The sequence below is a fragment of the Schistocerca americana genome, chromosome 2, assembly GCF_021461395.2.
Source record: "Schistocerca americana isolate TAMUIC-IGC-003095 chromosome 2, iqSchAmer2.1, whole genome shotgun sequence".
In the NCBI taxonomy this organism is placed as follows: Eukaryota; Metazoa; Arthropoda; class Insecta; order Orthoptera; family Acrididae; genus Schistocerca; species Schistocerca americana.
This window is the reverse complement of record NC_060120.1, coordinates 335,411,262-335,428,607: the sequence shown is the minus strand read 5'-3', so window position 1 is coordinate 335,428,607 and position 17,346 is coordinate 335,411,262. Positions and strand designations below refer to the sequence as shown.

Sequence of the window (17,346 nt, the reverse complement as noted above, 5' to 3'; positions counted from 1 at the left end):
GGACTATGGGACTTAACTTCTGGGGTCATCAGTCCCCTAGAACTTAGAACTACTTAAACCTAACTAACCTAAGGACATCACACACATCCATGCCCGAGGCAGGATTCGAACCTGCGACCGCAGCGGTCGCGCGGTTCCAGTCTGTAGCGCCTAGAACCGCTCGGCCACTCCGCCCGGAGACTGTCGTGGCACTGCGACTTTATCTTCAGCTTCGCTCATCTAGTGCAGCGTACCGCGAATCGACTCAGCTCTGGTCGTGGCGTAGTCATCGATATTAGCTGTTATGAGTGTAATTAACTTTCGAATGTGCAAATTGTGGGACGATTAGACGAATGGATTTCCATTTGTACGAGAAGGAAGAACTGTATATGAGACAGAACGCTCAATGCGCAGGTAAGTGGAAATAAATCGCCTAATAACGTTTCTAAGCTCAAATCTGAAATCAGATCATCATTTTGAGAGAGAACTGTATCTGACAGATTGTGTGATTTCATGAACGATAGTTCTCAAGATGAATATTCAGAACTTTTGAAAACTTTGCAACACATTTTTGCAATCGCTCCCATAGTTACAGCTACGGAAAGAATATTTCTGTTATGAAATAAGTTATAAATTGGACTGATGACCGAAACAAGAGTTTCTGTAGACTGTCTATAAAGCATTTGTTGATAGTCAGCTATAACGACACTAAAGGAAAAACATCGCAACACCACAAAATACGAAGGTTGTCCAGGAAGTAAGTTCCGATCGGTCGCTAAATGGAAACCACAGTGAAAATCAGAAACATTTCATGTGCGCGAATTAGCCAGACTTTCCAGATACTTCTCTACATAGTTGCCGCTCCGACTTAGACATTTGTCGGAGCGTTATACCAAATTCCCAACACCATCGTCATAGAAGGCAGCAGCCTGTGCTTTCCGATAATTCTCTACGCTGGTCTATAGCGCGTACCCTGCGCCCAAGTGTTGTCTCCGTATCCAGCGTTTCATGTGAACAGAGATGATACCCAGGACGAGCCAGTTAGAGCTGTGTTGTGGGTGATCGAATACTTCCCATCGAAAAGACTGCAGGAGCGTCTTCACTGCCCCTGCAGAGTGCGGCCGAGAACTGCCATGAAGAAGGAAGTGCGTGGCAGTTGTGTCAGGTGGGCTGCATTCATTAAGGCAAAGCCTGTCAGCGGGCCCTCCTACTTGGCGGGAGACATCGTTCTAGGCACCTTTACTCTCTCGCAGCCCACACACAACTGAAAAGAGGGTCTTGATGCGATCGACGGTCACTGTGGTGTCCATTTCGCGACCGAGAGTAAAGAAATTTTGGCAATATATTTGTTTAGGTAACATACTTAAGTGACTGACATTGCAAGTTCACAGGTTAATGTTAAGTGTGAGATAAGCTATTGCAAAAGTGAAATGTTGGTACACTACAAATCGGTGTAGCTGCCAGCATGTTGAATGCAAACATGCCTGTATTGTGTTGTATAGATGCCGGATGTCAGTTTGTGGGATTAAGTTCCATGCTTTTGCACTTGGTCTGTCAGTAACAGGGACGGTTAATGCTGGTTGTGGATGACGCCAGAGTAGTCGTCCAACGATGTCCCTAATGTGCTCGATTGAAGACATGTCTTGCGGTCAAGCAGCGGAAGGCAGCATGTTCGGTTACAACAGCGGTATGTGGGCGAGTGTATCCTGTTTGGAAACCCCCCAGGCAGTTCAGCAGGTCCAATCACCAGAATGATGTCAAAATTTGCACTCATGGTGCATGGGATGGCCACGAAAGTGCTCATGTTATCATACGAAACCGCACCCCAGACCATAATAGCAAGTGTAGGTCCAGTGTTTCTAGCACGCATACAGGTTTATTTGCAGGCCCTCAATTGGCCACCTACTAACCAAAACATGGTCATCACTGCACTGAAGCTGAACCAGTTTTAATCAGAAAACACAACAGACCTCCACCCTGTCCAATACGAGTTGCAACGTGGGCTGTCATTAGTCAGAACAGACCAGAACACCTGCAAAGGGAAACAAGTCTACATATAACGCGGGTCAGTGAAGTGAAACACAAAGAAAATAAGAATTTCTGGTCGGACAAATACAGTGTAATATGAATAGCAGCAAAAAACGGTATAACGAGAGTAGAATTCGTTATGAAATGGAAACCAGACCAGAGAGACCGTTACTGCGAACAATTCATCAGAACTGATAGCAAACCAACGCCAACAACAATACTTCAGGTACAAAGGCTGATGTTACAAGCAAAAGACTACAAGACAGAGATAGTATATGAAATTTCAGCTAGCAACTGCGAATACAGTGCTCAGAAGCGACAAGAGGAGAAGGTATATTCGCAAAAGGCTTCCGACACGAGAAAATTCCAGCTGGATTACATGATGGTCAGACAGAGATTCCGAAATCAGATACTGGATTGTAAGGCGTATTGACGAACAGATACAGACTAGGATCACAATTAAAGTAATGAAGAGGAGATTGTGGTTTAAGAGACTCGTTTGCAACTATCAACATGCAAAGAAGTGAGATGCTGAAGTTCTAAGGAATACGGATATGAGTTCTGTAGGACTACAAATACTGCGATAATAAATATCACAGTATGGAGTTCTTTTGAAGCGTAATGGACATCACTAAATACGGAAATCACATAAGTTGGGCAGACAAACATAGGAACAAGGAACTTAAGTGCGTAGACACATTGGGCAGCAGAAGAAATACATCAATCGGTCGACGAAAGAAGGAAGTACGAAAATGTTCAGGAAATAAGGGAATACAGAAATATAAGTCACACAGAAATGTAATAAATAAGAAGAGCACCACACTGATTCGGTATATATAAATGTCAAAACAATCTTCGGTGAAATTAAAAGCTGGTGCGTCGACATTAAGAGTGCGATGTCAAATGCACTGTTACGCGCATAGGTGGAAGAAGTACACTAAATTCTTCTACAAGGGGAAGATCTGAGGACGCGATTAAGGAAGAAGGCAGCTGTAGAGGGTAAAAGGCCTAAGGCAAGTCAGAGATCGGAATACATCCAACAAATAAATGAGAACGCATGGTGGAAGTAAGCGTGTCGTGAAACTTTTATGCAATGTCGACTCTACCGAAAGCTTTTGGAATGGAGATTTTAGTGTGTTGCACAGTAAGTGCTTATTCAAGTACTCAGCCTGCCATACCTGCTACGCTACTTTGACTCTCTTCACTGCTTTATCCTTTTAAATTGTAATTTTTACACCTGGCAAAATACATGTTTCTGCTAAAGAACTTGCTACCGTGTGCCCAAAACACAGCATCATCATCAGCTATACTAATGAAAAGGACTTGATAACTGACAAACGGTCGAGGTGATCGGCGCAATTTCATCATTTATAAAGAAGCCTTTGTTCCTTTCCTCCTCCCATTCATTCTCTGACTCTCACTGCCCCCTCCCCCCCCCCCCCCTCTCTCTCTCTCTCTCTCTCTCTCTCTCTCTCTCTCTCTCTCTCTCTCTCTCTCTCTCTCTCTTTTTAATATGTCCGCTAAATAACAAAGTCTATTTCCTTTTCATCTCGCCATATTATGTTATTTACGGCTCGCGAGAAATAAGTACGGCCGAATATCAGTGTAAATAAAATATAACAATTGAGTGGTTTCGATTCACCGAAACTCCTAATTTTATTGCTCGTGCAGTTACGTAGTATCCATTACTCATACATGAATGATGATTATGTCACTCAAAGCACATTTAAATATTACAATGCAATAATTTCTTCGTTAGGCAGCATCGTACATCAACAGAATATGCAGCTGCCATCAGAGTTTTGTAGTAACGAAAAGATCCTTTTAAAAAATCAGTGATTTGTGTTCGTTAAAAGGTGAGCTAATGCACTCACGTAGATATGTTTAGCTGTAAGTGCTGACTGATGCGGCACACACAAAAGCGATAATGATATTAGAGTTCATATTATGATATGAGCAATAATGCAGATGTTCCTAGTCACAGCACACGAGTGACAATGCGTAGTAGTGTATGGCATACCAAGTCTCCCGCGTGCCTATATTTACACGTGCCTCTTTACGACTGACGAAGGATGTTGAAAACGAAAATGAAAATCGACAATGAAACAGGGAGAATCCTCAATGGTACTAGGACGAAAAGAACTTACTATTTGACTGTTCTGTAGCTGAGGTGTAGAATACCCGAATCTATTTCCATCTACGAGATTATACTGGCAATACCTGATCTATCGCGGCTAGATGAACAGAAGTCTAGAATATTCTGGAACAAGCACCAGGCTGAATTTAGAATCTCCATAAACAAAGCAACCGACTTGTTTTTGACGATGCTCTTAAGACTTGCTTACCCAGAAACTTTCACTCAGTAACTAGAGTGTACTCTGTGGCGATACTTCCTAGCAGATACAACCTGGGTACTGGCAGGTACCGAATCTCAATCGTTCCCAAGGTCCACGCACAACATGCCTTAGAACAAGTAATTAATGTAAGGACCGTTATTTCAGATCACGCGAAGCACGAATAACGTACGTTTGACCTTGAGAAAGCTGACAGTATGTAACTAATTCCCTTGGAAACGGAGGTTCTCGACATCATACTTGCCACATAATAAACATTTCGCCGGGGAAACTAGTAGTAGCTTTATTAAATAATTATTGGATTCACAGTCTGAAAGAGTGTAACGAAAGAAAAAAAAATAGTGACATATGTCTCCTACTGAGAACGTCTTACAAAACTCCACAATCACAGTTTATTCCAAAGCTACTGGGTTTGGCAAAAATATGAAAACACCGCGAGAAAGGCATGCTTGAACATAAATGCAGATGCTAACTATGCCTGCTGGCTGCGCTGTTGTATTTGACCAAGAACGGCATCCACGCAATGTCCTCAGTACGTTGCAAGTGCCAGCCGTGGTCAGAAAAATGTTCTATGCAGTTGTTAGTGAATCATGTCGGAGCTAAGCGATGGGCACACTGTTGGTGCTCGTATGGTTGGAGGTTCTGTAACCCAGGAAGCCAATGTGTTTGGTGTTTCAAGAAGCACTGTTTGGAAGATTTGTACGGCGCACAGGGAAAGCAGAGAAACATTCGCTAAGGCTCAACTCGGACGACAACGTGTGTTGGGTGATCGTGACAAAGTCTCTGAAGAGGACTGTGACGTAAAAAACAGGACAACAGTTGCAAAAGTCACTGAGAACTGAATGTCGCACCAGCGAACCCTGCCAACACCAAAACATTACAAAGGGAGCTCCATGAGCAGTAAACTGCAGAGCGAGCTAGATTTCCAAAAGAATTTATCAGTGACGCAAATGCCTGCAACAGGAAAACGTGGTGCCGAAGCCGTAAGACAGGGACTATGGAGCAATGGAAGGAAGTCATGTGGTCGGATGAGTCTTATTTCACACTCTTCCTAATTGCTGGCAGAGTTTAGGTCTCAAGAGAGAAACATGGCGAGGGTTCCGATAGGGTTTTCGGCAAGGTTCAATGATGATTGTGTGTTATAAGACGACATAGTCCTTGTTCACACAGCTCGCATTGTCCGAGACTGGTTTCGTGAGTACGAGGATGAATTGTCGCAGCTCTCCTAACCACTACAGTCACCAGATATCAGTGTTACTGAGCCCTTGGACAGAATAGTGCGTGATCTTTATCGTCATTATGTGAATCTGCCACTGTTTTCCAGGAAGAATAGTGTTATATTGCCTTGAAAATCATAGATGGCCTGTATTTAACCATTCCTAGACGACTGGAAGTTGTTTTAAATGCCAGCAGTTTTCCTACACCGTTTTAGGCATGGTAATGTGTTGTGTTTTTGGTGTTTCAATATTTGTGTCCAACCTTTGCACTAAATGGAATATCGTCAGCAGAAATAACGTCTTAGCAGTCTGCACATCATACAGATTTCAGTGCCTAAATGTTCAGTCGCAATTGTCGTGTTCAAGTTACCTTTCCAGTAATACACTGTAGCATCAGCACTAGATACAGGATTTCGAACATGACAAGGTGCAACTAAATATGGTAATACAATCACAACAGATTGTTTGTTTTCACAAATACTTCCGTTTGCAGATTTGACTCCATTAGTTTTCTGTAAGATCTAAATGTCTCTGATTTTTTCATTTGTGTCATACAGCAATCGTGAGATTCAGGTACTATAACGCGAGTGAAAATAAATTTCCTGTTCTATAAAGAAAGGGCTGCAACAGCAAAGGGCGGACGGCCCACGAACAGACGAAAGAATATAGCTACAAAATGGGTCACTAGCGGAAGATGCCAATTACAGTATGAAGAGAGAACGACGACAGCGGTGTGTAAAATACTAGGACGTAAAAACTGTAGAGGGAGACCAAGAAACAAATCCAAAAGTATCTGCCCTCAACACCACCATCCGTAAACTTACTAGATCGCAGCCAAACGTGCTCCATACATCGGCCCTGGCACTATGCTTCTCTTAAGCAGCACTAGTTTGGCGAAACTACACATACGAAAAACAGATGGAAACTTCGTTGAATGTGACTGGACACATTGTGACTGGCGGCCTATGACGAGAGCTCGTCGCCAAGATCTGTCAAATTACTGGTATAGCGTCACTTGACATCCGAAGAGGAACTGTCGCAAAAATGGAGAAAAAGAAGCAGGATATCGATCCCAGACACCACCTGTTTGATATGTACCACAAAAACCTTGTTTGAAGTCAAGGAGCAGCCTCATGCGCACATCATCAGCAGTTCCATCAGCACCTGGAACTCGCCGAAAAGAGCTATGGCGAAATTCATTAACCGAAAGAGTTGGAGAGAACACTGCAGAGGAATCTGTTCCGAGCTTTCATCTGCTGTACGTGACGTGGAACGCACTAAACCGACAGAAGACAGGAGTGTCACGATGCAGGATGAGTCCCGTCAGTGTGGTGACCTGCAAGGGCACAGCAACGCTTGCTCTGCAGAAACCTGCCAGATCCTTACACCACAGAAGATCTATATATAGCAAGTGATAAGTCCATAGAGACAGCGGAATCTGGAGCTCAAGCTCCGTCTAATAGAGAGTCAACAGGGCCTGGCAGAATTTCGTTATTATTTTTATTATTTTGTGTTGTCTAAGACCTGGACACGAAAAATAAATAAATAATAAGGCCTGAAGAGAGCTAAGAGGTTCAAATGAATGTTGGTTGCCGTAGATTTGCAAAGAAGGAAAGGCTTATCCAGGCCACGCTAGCGTGGAGACCTGCATCAGACCAGTCTACGGACTGACGACCGCAACTACGGCACCGGTTCCCTCGCTGGTGCCCGAACTGGTGCGCGAGGCGAGTGTATAACGGCGCATAGGTGAGTTTTGTGGCCGGTACCAGACGCGCATCTTCACACACAAACGAGTCTCGGTTGTGCAGTACACGAGTTCAGCTCACGCACTGCCGGCGGCGCGAGGGGGCTCCAGTGAATGCGGCGCTCATTAGCCTCGAGCGACCGGGGCGTGCGTGGAGAGCCGGCGACGCAGGGGTGAGGGGGGGAGGGGGGGGGGGGGGATAGCTCCGCATGACGGCAAAGGGTGTAACGCCGACTCTCGGACTGTCCACAGTGCGAGCGCCACGCCACATTACCGACTTGAACAAATTCTGTTTTTGTTTCGTAGCACGTACCGCGCAATACCAGCAGACAAATGGCTCTTTTATCTGTGGAATAATGTTACACTTGCACCGCTTTTCAAAACTATAATTCGTCGATAATTACTTTAGAACTAACGGCTGCGAAGGAAGCAGCGATCGTGTGAGACCCAACTCGCCTTATTTGTTCATGAGACCCAGAAAATATTAGATACAGGCTCCCAGGTAGATGCTGTTTTTCTTGACTTCCGGAAGGCGTTCGATACAGTTCCGCACTGTCGCCTGATAAACAAAGTAAGAGCCTACGGAATATCAGACCAGCTGTGTGGCTGGATTGAAGAGTTTTTAGCAAACAGAACACAGGATGTTGTCATCAATGGAGAGACGTCTACAGACGTTAAAGTAACCTCTGGCGTGCCACAGGGGAGTGTTATGGGACCATTGCTTTTCACAATATATATAAATGACTTAGTAGATAGTGTCGGAAGTTCCATGCGGCTTTTCGCGGATGATGCTGTAGTATACAGAGAAGTTGCAGCATTAGAAAATTGTAGCGAAATGCAGGAAGATCTGCAGCGGATAGGCACTTGGTGCAGGGAGTGGCAACTGACCCTTAACATAGACAAATGTAATGTATTGCGAATACATAGAAAGAAGGATCCTTTATTGTATGATTATATGATAGCGGACCAAACACTGGTAGCAGTTACTTCTGTAAAATATCTGGGAGTATGCGTGCGGAACGATTTGAAGTGGAATGATCATATAAAATTAATTGTTGGTAAGGCGGGTACCAGGTTGAGATTCATTGGGAGAGTGCTTAGAAAATGTAGTCCATCAACAAAGGAGGTGGCTTACAAAACACTCGTTCGACCTATACTTGAGTATTGCTCATCAGTGTGGGATCCGTACCAGATCGGTCTGACGGAGGAGATAGAGAAGATCCAAAGAAGAGCGGCGCGTTTCGTCACAGGGTTATTTGGTAACCGTGATAGCGTTACGGAGATGTTTAATAAACTCAAGTGGCAGACTCTGCAAGAGAGGCGCTCTGCATCGCGGTGTAGCTTGCTCGCCAGGTTTCGAGAGGGTGCGTTTCTGGATGAGGTATCGAATATATTGCTTCCCCCTACTTATGCCTCCCGAGGAGATCACGAATGTAAAATTGGAGAGATTAGAGCGCGCACGGAGGCTTTCAGACAGTCGTTCTTCCCGCGAACCATACGCGACTGGAACAGGAAAGGGAGGTAATGACAGTGGCACGTAAAGTGCCCTCCGCCACACACCGTTGGGTGGCTTGCGGAGTATCAATGTAGATGTAGATGTAGAAGTGGTACGAAGACGATCACGCGAGAGGACCGGCCCGCATTCAGCCATTCTCGTGAGTTCTGTGACCACAACAACAACCTACTGTTGCCAAACACCCTTACAACCCTTCTCGATTGCACTATTGTTCAGTTTCATGCAGCTTGCTGTCCTGTAGGATCTTTAGTTTGTCTTAAAGTTGGGGAAGTTATTACTATATTTGCTGTTACTATAGTCTGTTGTGCCAAACTGGATATTGCCAGAAGATTGTTCGTCAGATGTTATGAGTGGAAATGTTCGACGTTGCTCTCTCTTCAACAGGGGATTGCCGTACGAGATCAGTTCAGAACATGGAGTTCACGTTACATACTTCCGTCTCCCCGTTATAAAAGTTATCAAACTGATAGCAGCTGCTTTGGATATAAACAAAAACTTGTGAAAATTTTAACAGGAAGGCTATCATCAGCAGCTGAGACCAAGCGAAGCTATCTCAGGAACTTAGTTTTACGCAAAAGAAATCTCTCTCTCTCTCTCTCTCTCTCTCTCTCTCTCTCTCTGTGTAGTCTAACTGCCGCAACACTCAGAATTTCATGTAACGCTATTCTCGCAGTACAAGTAGGCTTATTTAAGATGACGTTTTCCACCTCGATTCACACACACAAGTTTTATTTTCTAATGTTACAAATGAGCAGGCTGACCAGAAAAGGTAGGTGTAGGTTCATTATAAACATTTTTGTTTTTGTCAGTCTTCCGACTGCTTTGATCCGGTTTGTCGCCAATTACTACCTTGCAGCAAACTGTTTGTAAACTCTTATCTCGGAGAAACGCTTCCACCTTACGTCATCAATTAGTTGTTAGCTAAGGCGCTGCAGTCATGGACTGTGCGTCTGATCGCGGCGGAGGTTCGAGTCCTCCCTCGGGCATGGGTGTGTATGTTTGTCCTTAGGATAATTTAGGTTAAGTAGTGTGTAAGCTTAGGGACTGATGACCTTAGCAGTTAAGTCCCATAAGATTTCACACACATTTGAATAGTTCGTAGGTATTTCCGATCTCTGTCTTCTCCAACAAGTTTTACCCTCTACAGCTGCCTCTAGTCTTAACGCATGTCCTATCATCTTGTTCCTTCCTCATGTCAGTGTTCTGCATACGTTCCTTTCCTCGCCGATCCTGTGGAGAACATTTTAATTGCGTGTCAGTCCACCTGATCTTCAACATCCTTCTGTGGCAACACATTGCAAAGATTCGATTCTCTTCTTTTCCTCTTTCACCACAGTTCATGATGAACAGCCGTACAATACGGCGCTCCAAACGTATATCCTCAGATATTCTCAGATATTTCTTCTCCTAATGAGGGCCGATGTTTGGTGTTGGTATATTTCTCTTGGCCAGGAACGCCCTCTTTCCCTGTACTGATTTACTTTCTATGTACTCCTTGTTTCGTAACAGAATTACTCTACTCCGTAGTCTCTCTTCTGATGACAAGTTCCTCACTATCTCGTTTCTGCTACTTCTCATTACTTTAGCTTTTCTTCTGTTTGCTCTGAATTCATATTCTGTACTCATTATAATGTTCATACTATTCAATAGATCCAGTAGTTCATCATCTTCAGTCAGGATAGCAATGTGGTCAGACAATCTTATCACTGATATCGTTTCACCCTAAATTATAATCCCACTATAGAATCTTTCTTTTATTTCCGGCATTGCTTCTTCGATGAACAGATTGAACAGTAGGGGTGCAAGACTTCATTCTTGTCTTACACCTTTCTAACCCAAGCACATCGTTCTTGGTCTTCCAATCTTACTGTTCCCTCTCGATTCTCATACATACTGCATACCACTCGTTTTCCCTATATCTTACGACAGTTTGGAACATCTTGCTCCATTTTACATTTAGCGCTTTTCCTACGTCGATCGATTCTACCAATTTGTTTCTCTTAATTAATCCCAACAGACGAACGGAGCATGGTATTGGAGCATAATTTGCCTCATGTGACTCAAGCATCGCATGTTCGATATCTCTGAGAGAGTTCTAATTTGAAGCAGACGAAAATCTGATTTATTCTCAAGATTTTGTGCGTATAATGTGTTCGTCTAAACTGAATAACGACAATGTTTCCGCATGTCAATAATTCGATGAAATCACTAAAAAAAAAAGAACATTCGTATACTTTCCGTACATTGTACAGTAGTGTAAACATCATGACAAATGGAAGTTTGGACCGCTGCTGGGAGCGAAACCCGGGTTCGAGTCCCAGTAAAGCACAGATTTTCATTTGTTCCGAAATATTCTACAGCTTATGCGGAACGATAATTCCAATTTGTGAATCGTTTCTTAATGTGCATAGATCATCATTTTGTTACAGTAAATAAAGCTAAAATGAAAAAACAGTACAGTTCGTACAGAAACACTGATGTCAGCTCCGGAAATGTGCACAGGATGTGAATGAGTTAGAATAAATGTAAGAAGTCCTGTTTCGTGCGGAATGTAGTAACTCTGCTTCACATCTGCACGAGCTCCTGCCAAAGTGTCACTCCTAAAGGCTGAACCGAGTGGGTCGCGTTGAGTTTCGTTCAAATGGATAAACTGGGATGCCGTAGCGCAATAAAATTGTTTGTTTCGGATAATATGTCATCACTATAAACTGATGAAAAATAGGCGCAGCTTTGTAAGGAGTATGCTCCTATATGTTTAATAGTAAAGAAATCAGTGGCTGATCTCGCCTCTCTTGAAGATAATCCATGGAGAGCATGTTTCAAAACTGCAAACAAAGATGAAAACACCGAGAAAGTGAACGATATAGTACTGGGCGTACGTCAAAGGTGTACCGGATGGTTAACAGAAAGAGGCGCATCGGAACACACGAAAGATCGTTTTCAGCTCACCGACAGGATGCAAAAGAAAATATTATTCGCCAGACCAATACAGTTTCCTGCACAGGATTCATCGGTAAAAAAAAGTTAAAAATATAGAAAAAAATAAATGGCCGGAAAAAAAATCCAATGAAGTAACGACGGCCATAGATGAGTATTTTGCAGAATTTACGGAACGACATTTCACAGACGAGATAAACCCACTGGAAAATTTGCCCAAAATGCATTACTTTAACAATAGGCCTACATTATGTCGAATAAAAGTAAAAAATGAAAGTTGTGTTGTTGGAACGAGAAATTTTCGCCGTAGAAGTATACATATATCACACCTACTCACGCGCTTGAGGAAAATTATGTTAAGTCTGAGTATTTACTTTTAAGCTACTTTTGACGAGTGCATTGGCTGCTGTACGATGCACTGATTAAAAGAAGAACATGAGACCCTACGACATTACGCTATCATTCCACTATCACGTCCAGCACGAATCACCTCATTATCAAATGAACTTAATCATTTATCCTTCAATTCTGTGGAAAGTAAACTCCAAGCCCCGTACAATTACCCGGAAACTATAGAACACGGGATAAAAACACCGCCTTTCACCAAGCCAAACAACTGTCAGCTTTCCTACCTCACCACGTTCCTACATACGTGTCTTTATTTCGTTCTGCACATCCCATTCTGTTTACAGAAGATCTTTCTGTAATTGCCAAAATCTCACGGTAGAAACTCAATCTAAAGAGTTCATTTGACATGTTTCTATAGTTTAACACCCAATCATCAAACAGCAACTTGTTAAGACCGGAGAGATCTGACTCCTAAATGTTTATCGCTCTTGCACGTTTTTCGTGTATCTAAATTCCCAACCGTACACTCCCACGTCTAACAGCTGAAAAATAGTACCTTTGGGAAAATGAAAACGTTTTTATTTATATCCCTTACGCCGAATCTGATCGAACTGAAACTTCCTACCTGTAAATAACTTACTTTTGGAACACTTAAAAGTCCCAAATGCTTTTCGGTACACAAGAGACAAAAAAATTGCTTGGAGAAAGCCGTGTCTGAGAGAGTCATCCACCAACGCAACAGAGCATCGCATTCACAGGAGAGAGGACCTGCCTACGCAGCAGCTAGGTCGATATTCTCCACTGTCGATCGTGGCAACCAGTCGCGAACACTGAATAACAGACGAGAGTGCGAAACGTTCTTCCAAGTCAGTCAGCGTCCAAAGTCACGTTTGCCGCAAAAGGGTGGTGCAGTGGCAGGCGCTGGATCCTGTAACTTCAACGCTCTGTAGCGTCGTTGGATGACGTTTCTGGGCACTGGTTCCTGCCCTCGAGTTGTTCATCAAGACACGCTCTACAACCCCTCGAAGTCTGTCGCATTATTTCTGGGAAAACCTGTAACGGGATTCTTGTTGCAGACTTGAAGAATTCAGAGAGGAATGAGTACATAATATTTTGAGTAGGTAACCATGTCTGGGAACGTAGCTTTTCCGTTCTATAACGATTTCAATTCAGATGTGTAATGCGTCCACATCTGCTGAGGGAAAGATAAAAAGTCTCGGAGTTCCTTGTCCTGGTATGCAAAAGGGTTGACAGCATAATGTGTACTACATCAGACGGTCACTTGCTTTCACTTAACGTCTGCCTTGCACCAGAACTGTTCTGTACGTATAGTACGCTGCGTTCTTTTTCGTTTTGGTATAATGTAAACACGTAATGTTTGTGTGTTAATATAAACAAATGTGCTTAAGTGATAATTGGACGTTTCGTTATATTTCCTTTCGAATTGTTACCTAATAATTGAAGTGCGTCACCCCTGATTCAATTTTTCAAGCAGAAGTGGATGAGCTAAACATTTGAACTGAAACTGTCGTAGAACGGAAACGGTACGTTTCCGGACATCGGTTCCTATTTAAAATATTATGTAGTCACTGCCCTCTACAAGTCCTAGAAGTTTGTAACGGGAATTGCCAAACACCTCGAAAGACTTGTTATGAGACCGACAAATAATAGTGGCGGACTGTTATCCCAGAGGGGAAAAAATCCTATTAAGGAGCATCAGTTATGATGGTTGTATATGGGCTATGAGGGGTGTGACTCAGGATCCCAAACTAAAAAAATACGAACGTCTGTTCCCTTACATATTAAGGAAGGAAAAAAGCGAAGTCACGGTTTCAAGACCAGGCCGGGACAAAGTAAGCCCAGCGAACAAAACTTTAGTCACCGCCTTAAACGAGCACACTGGCCGCTCTGTAGATGCCGCAGAACCGGTACGTGCCAGGCCATCATGGTATCCCCTACCACTGAGGAAATTTAGGTCGGTCAGTGAAGTGGCGTGTCAAAGTCCGATGTATGGAATCAGCGCAGTAATATGCGTCGAGAGTGAGGAGCTGTTGCCTTTCGACGTGCCCATGTCCACACAGTGAACTACATTGGACTGTCAAACTTGCATACATGAAGTGGTGTATCACTGACATCTACAGCATGACGTAAGAGTAGGGATCTTAGAAAAAAAATCCCAGCCAACAGAGACCGGAGATGACCACCACACATTGTCAGTCGCTATCTTATTCAAAGCTGGTGCGGATTGCTCCCGTCCGTAATGCAGGTCCATCTCAACCATTGCGAAGAAAACTGTACGCGATGCACATATGGAGACGGGTGACTCGCAAAGGGCCATTGCTCACAGGGGCACATAAAACTGCACGCCTTCAATAGGTCAAACACTACGAGAACACTCATTTTACTAATGTTTGAAGATCCTCTTATGTTCTTCTGCGTTTGCGATTTACAATTGGGTTGTTTTGAAAATCAAGCATAAGGCTGATTTTCGAAACAACCCAACTACATAAACAGGAAAGTAGCTGACTGTAAATGTACAGTGTTGTCCAAAAAGTCACGTTTTTGCCACTTTCCAAAAGATGTTCACAGTGCTGGAAACACACATTTATTATCTACGAAACGCTCAGGCACTATCTCGTCTTGACAGGCGTGCTCCATCACCGGACGTTAATCCCATAAAAAAATCTCTATTTGGGACAGCGAGTGAATACAGCAATCAATAGCCCCTCGACTTGGTAGCTCCAGGGATATAATCATTGACGAGTAGCTTCAGGTAGATGTGGCATACCTGAAGAAACTTGTGAAATTTCTCCGCCGAATTGATGCCATCATGAAGACTAGAGGCGGTGACAAACGTATCAGCATGATGTCATCTGGAGGTGATTAATTTTTATCCATTGCAGATAAGGCATTATTTTACACTGGACAATGACAGGGCATAAAATCGACATTCGTTTTTCATAGGAACCGTACCGGTATTGGCTTTAAACCATTCATGTACACCACGGGAAACGGATGGCCTCTCCTACCGAATGCGAGTGCAAGATCTTCCCAACAGTACCAATTCGCTTGATGTTGTTATCTGATGATGGAGCGGTTTGGGGGGAAGAAAGGCAAGGCAAAAAAATATCGCAAGAAAAGAAGTTCTAGACTCAAAACAGATTTTGTTAGCAATCGTAGGCAAAAACTACAATTTCGGAAAGTAATAACGCTGAAAAAGGTTGGCATATTATTATAAGGATACCTGTTAAACCAGTGTGTAGCAGAGTAGCATCTCTTCGTATTTAATGTTACGGCGTTATATAAAGCAAATGAGCTAGGAAGCAGAAATCTCCGAAACATCATTAAATGCATTACACTCCTCAGCTTTATATTCAATTCATGTAGTACTTACTGTCTTCTCCTTGGCAAGGCATCCCGGGGGCAGATGGCGCATTGGGAAAAACTGAAACAATAAGAAAGAATGCTGTCAGGAACTAAGCTATTAGCGGCGCCATCGAACTGCAAGACATAGCGCTTCATGGACAAAAGCCAAAATAAAGTAATTAAATAAAAAAATATCAAAAGCTATGTACACAGCGATGTAAAGAAGCTCTCTGAATATTTTTGTTGCAATTTTGGGTTCAAAACCCTATACAGGCGCTGCCACATACAATGCCGCGTAGGTCTACGAGCTACGTACGGCGAAAAGCCTGACTACGCGGGTAGTTGCACTCGCTTGCTCAGAGCTATAAATACGTGCTCTATATAATTCAACGCAATAAAACAAGCAAAACCGTTATCGACGCAAACAATCTGATGTGTCAATATTTGCTCCAAACCTTCACAACATTCGACGTTTCCCAGCGACCTGATGTGCAGTGAGGAACTTCCTTTCCATTTAACTAATTAACGGAAAGCACCACTCAATTCTTCTCATTTATTAGCCAGTAAATGTTCGTATCAGGTACCGAAAGGAATATTCACTCGCTTGTCATTTCGTTACCGGCGCGTTGTACGATAATGCATCTTACACTTCCTTTCTATATGTTTTATTTTCGATGTACACCTTATCGACATGGTTGTAACTTAAACTTAGCAAAGACATCAACCGGGAAAGGAATTGTTTGTGATCTTATCAGACCAACAAAGTTAACACTAGATTTAAGTAAACAGAAAAACAATGGAAAACCTACGCGTACTGATAGCTGAAAGTCGAGAAACAGTTGTTTTTCTGACCTCGTACGGAACATTTACTATTACCTTTCTTTGTGCATCAAGCAATACAGTAAATAGCAATTCAGTGTGTAAGAAGTTTTGCGAAGGTATAAATTAACTAAAGCGTACAGTTCGATTCGGGAAATCGAACTGAGGGCCGCATCGCTGGATGGCAACAATGGTAAACGATTTGATTAACCTAGCCAATAACAACTGCAACATCCATTTCGCGTCTGACAGGTGAAATTGAAAAACGCGATTGCTGCGAAAAGAAGGCTCATCTGTGAATTGAAGCAGCTACAACAACTGTAAGTTCTCTGACAGTAATAAGTCACTATGATCAGCGTCCACGGGATAATGCCAGGTAACTCACTGCTCTCAACGTTACAGGAAGTCCAACGCAACTGTGAATAACCATCTACTCCGAAACTGCACGAGTATACACCGAAGGTTTCTAAAGGTATCAACTTCGTACATATACTAGCGCTGGTAGTTTTTATTTTCAGGGGAAATGTGCGTATGTCACGAAAAGTAGAAACTAATGACACGTTTGCACCACCATTATGATTTAGACGAAAAAGGATCATCAGGCCTACAGGGTGTTTCCCAATTGCTATTACAGTGTCCTAGGGGATGTAGAGGTGGCTTAGTAGATAAAGTTTTGATAACGAACCCATGTTCACAAATACCATTTGGAGATGAAGTATGATTGAAGACCACCTTCTCATCTCCCGCTTCACGGTATGCAGGCAAACTGAGAAGAGGGCGCCGTCGTCAGTCCCTGCTGTAACTAAAACATCACAACCATTTTCTCCCGACTACAACATTGTCTACGTAGAAGAGAACCTGACAACGAGAACTCTAAATACTGTGCATGCCATGTGCTTCTGAAGAGCACGCAGGTCTGAATTCTTAGACACCGTTGTGTGTATATCGCGAAGCGGGAGCTTTGAGTGATCCGATCTTCAAACTTATTTTACATTCAAATTCTACATTTCAGGACAAGGGTTTCGTATCGAAACTTTA

At 43.1% G+C, this 17,346-nt stretch overlaps 1 protein-coding gene across 4 annotated transcripts in view; it reads right to left on the bottom strand.

Moving 5' to 3' along the window:
- Nucleotides 1-17,346, bottom strand: part of LOC124593138 (atypical protein kinase C) — a 760,580-nt gene that overhangs the window by 211,506 nt on the left and 531,728 nt on the right. For all 4 annotated transcript variants that reach the window (XM_047131902.1, XM_047131901.1, XM_047131903.1 and 1 more), the window contains one exon: nucleotides 15,518-15,568. In XM_047131902.1, the coding sequence (XP_046987858.1) occupies nucleotides 15,518-15,568 (51 nt within the window). The remainder of the gene's footprint in view (nucleotides 1-15,517; nucleotides 15,569-17,346) is intronic.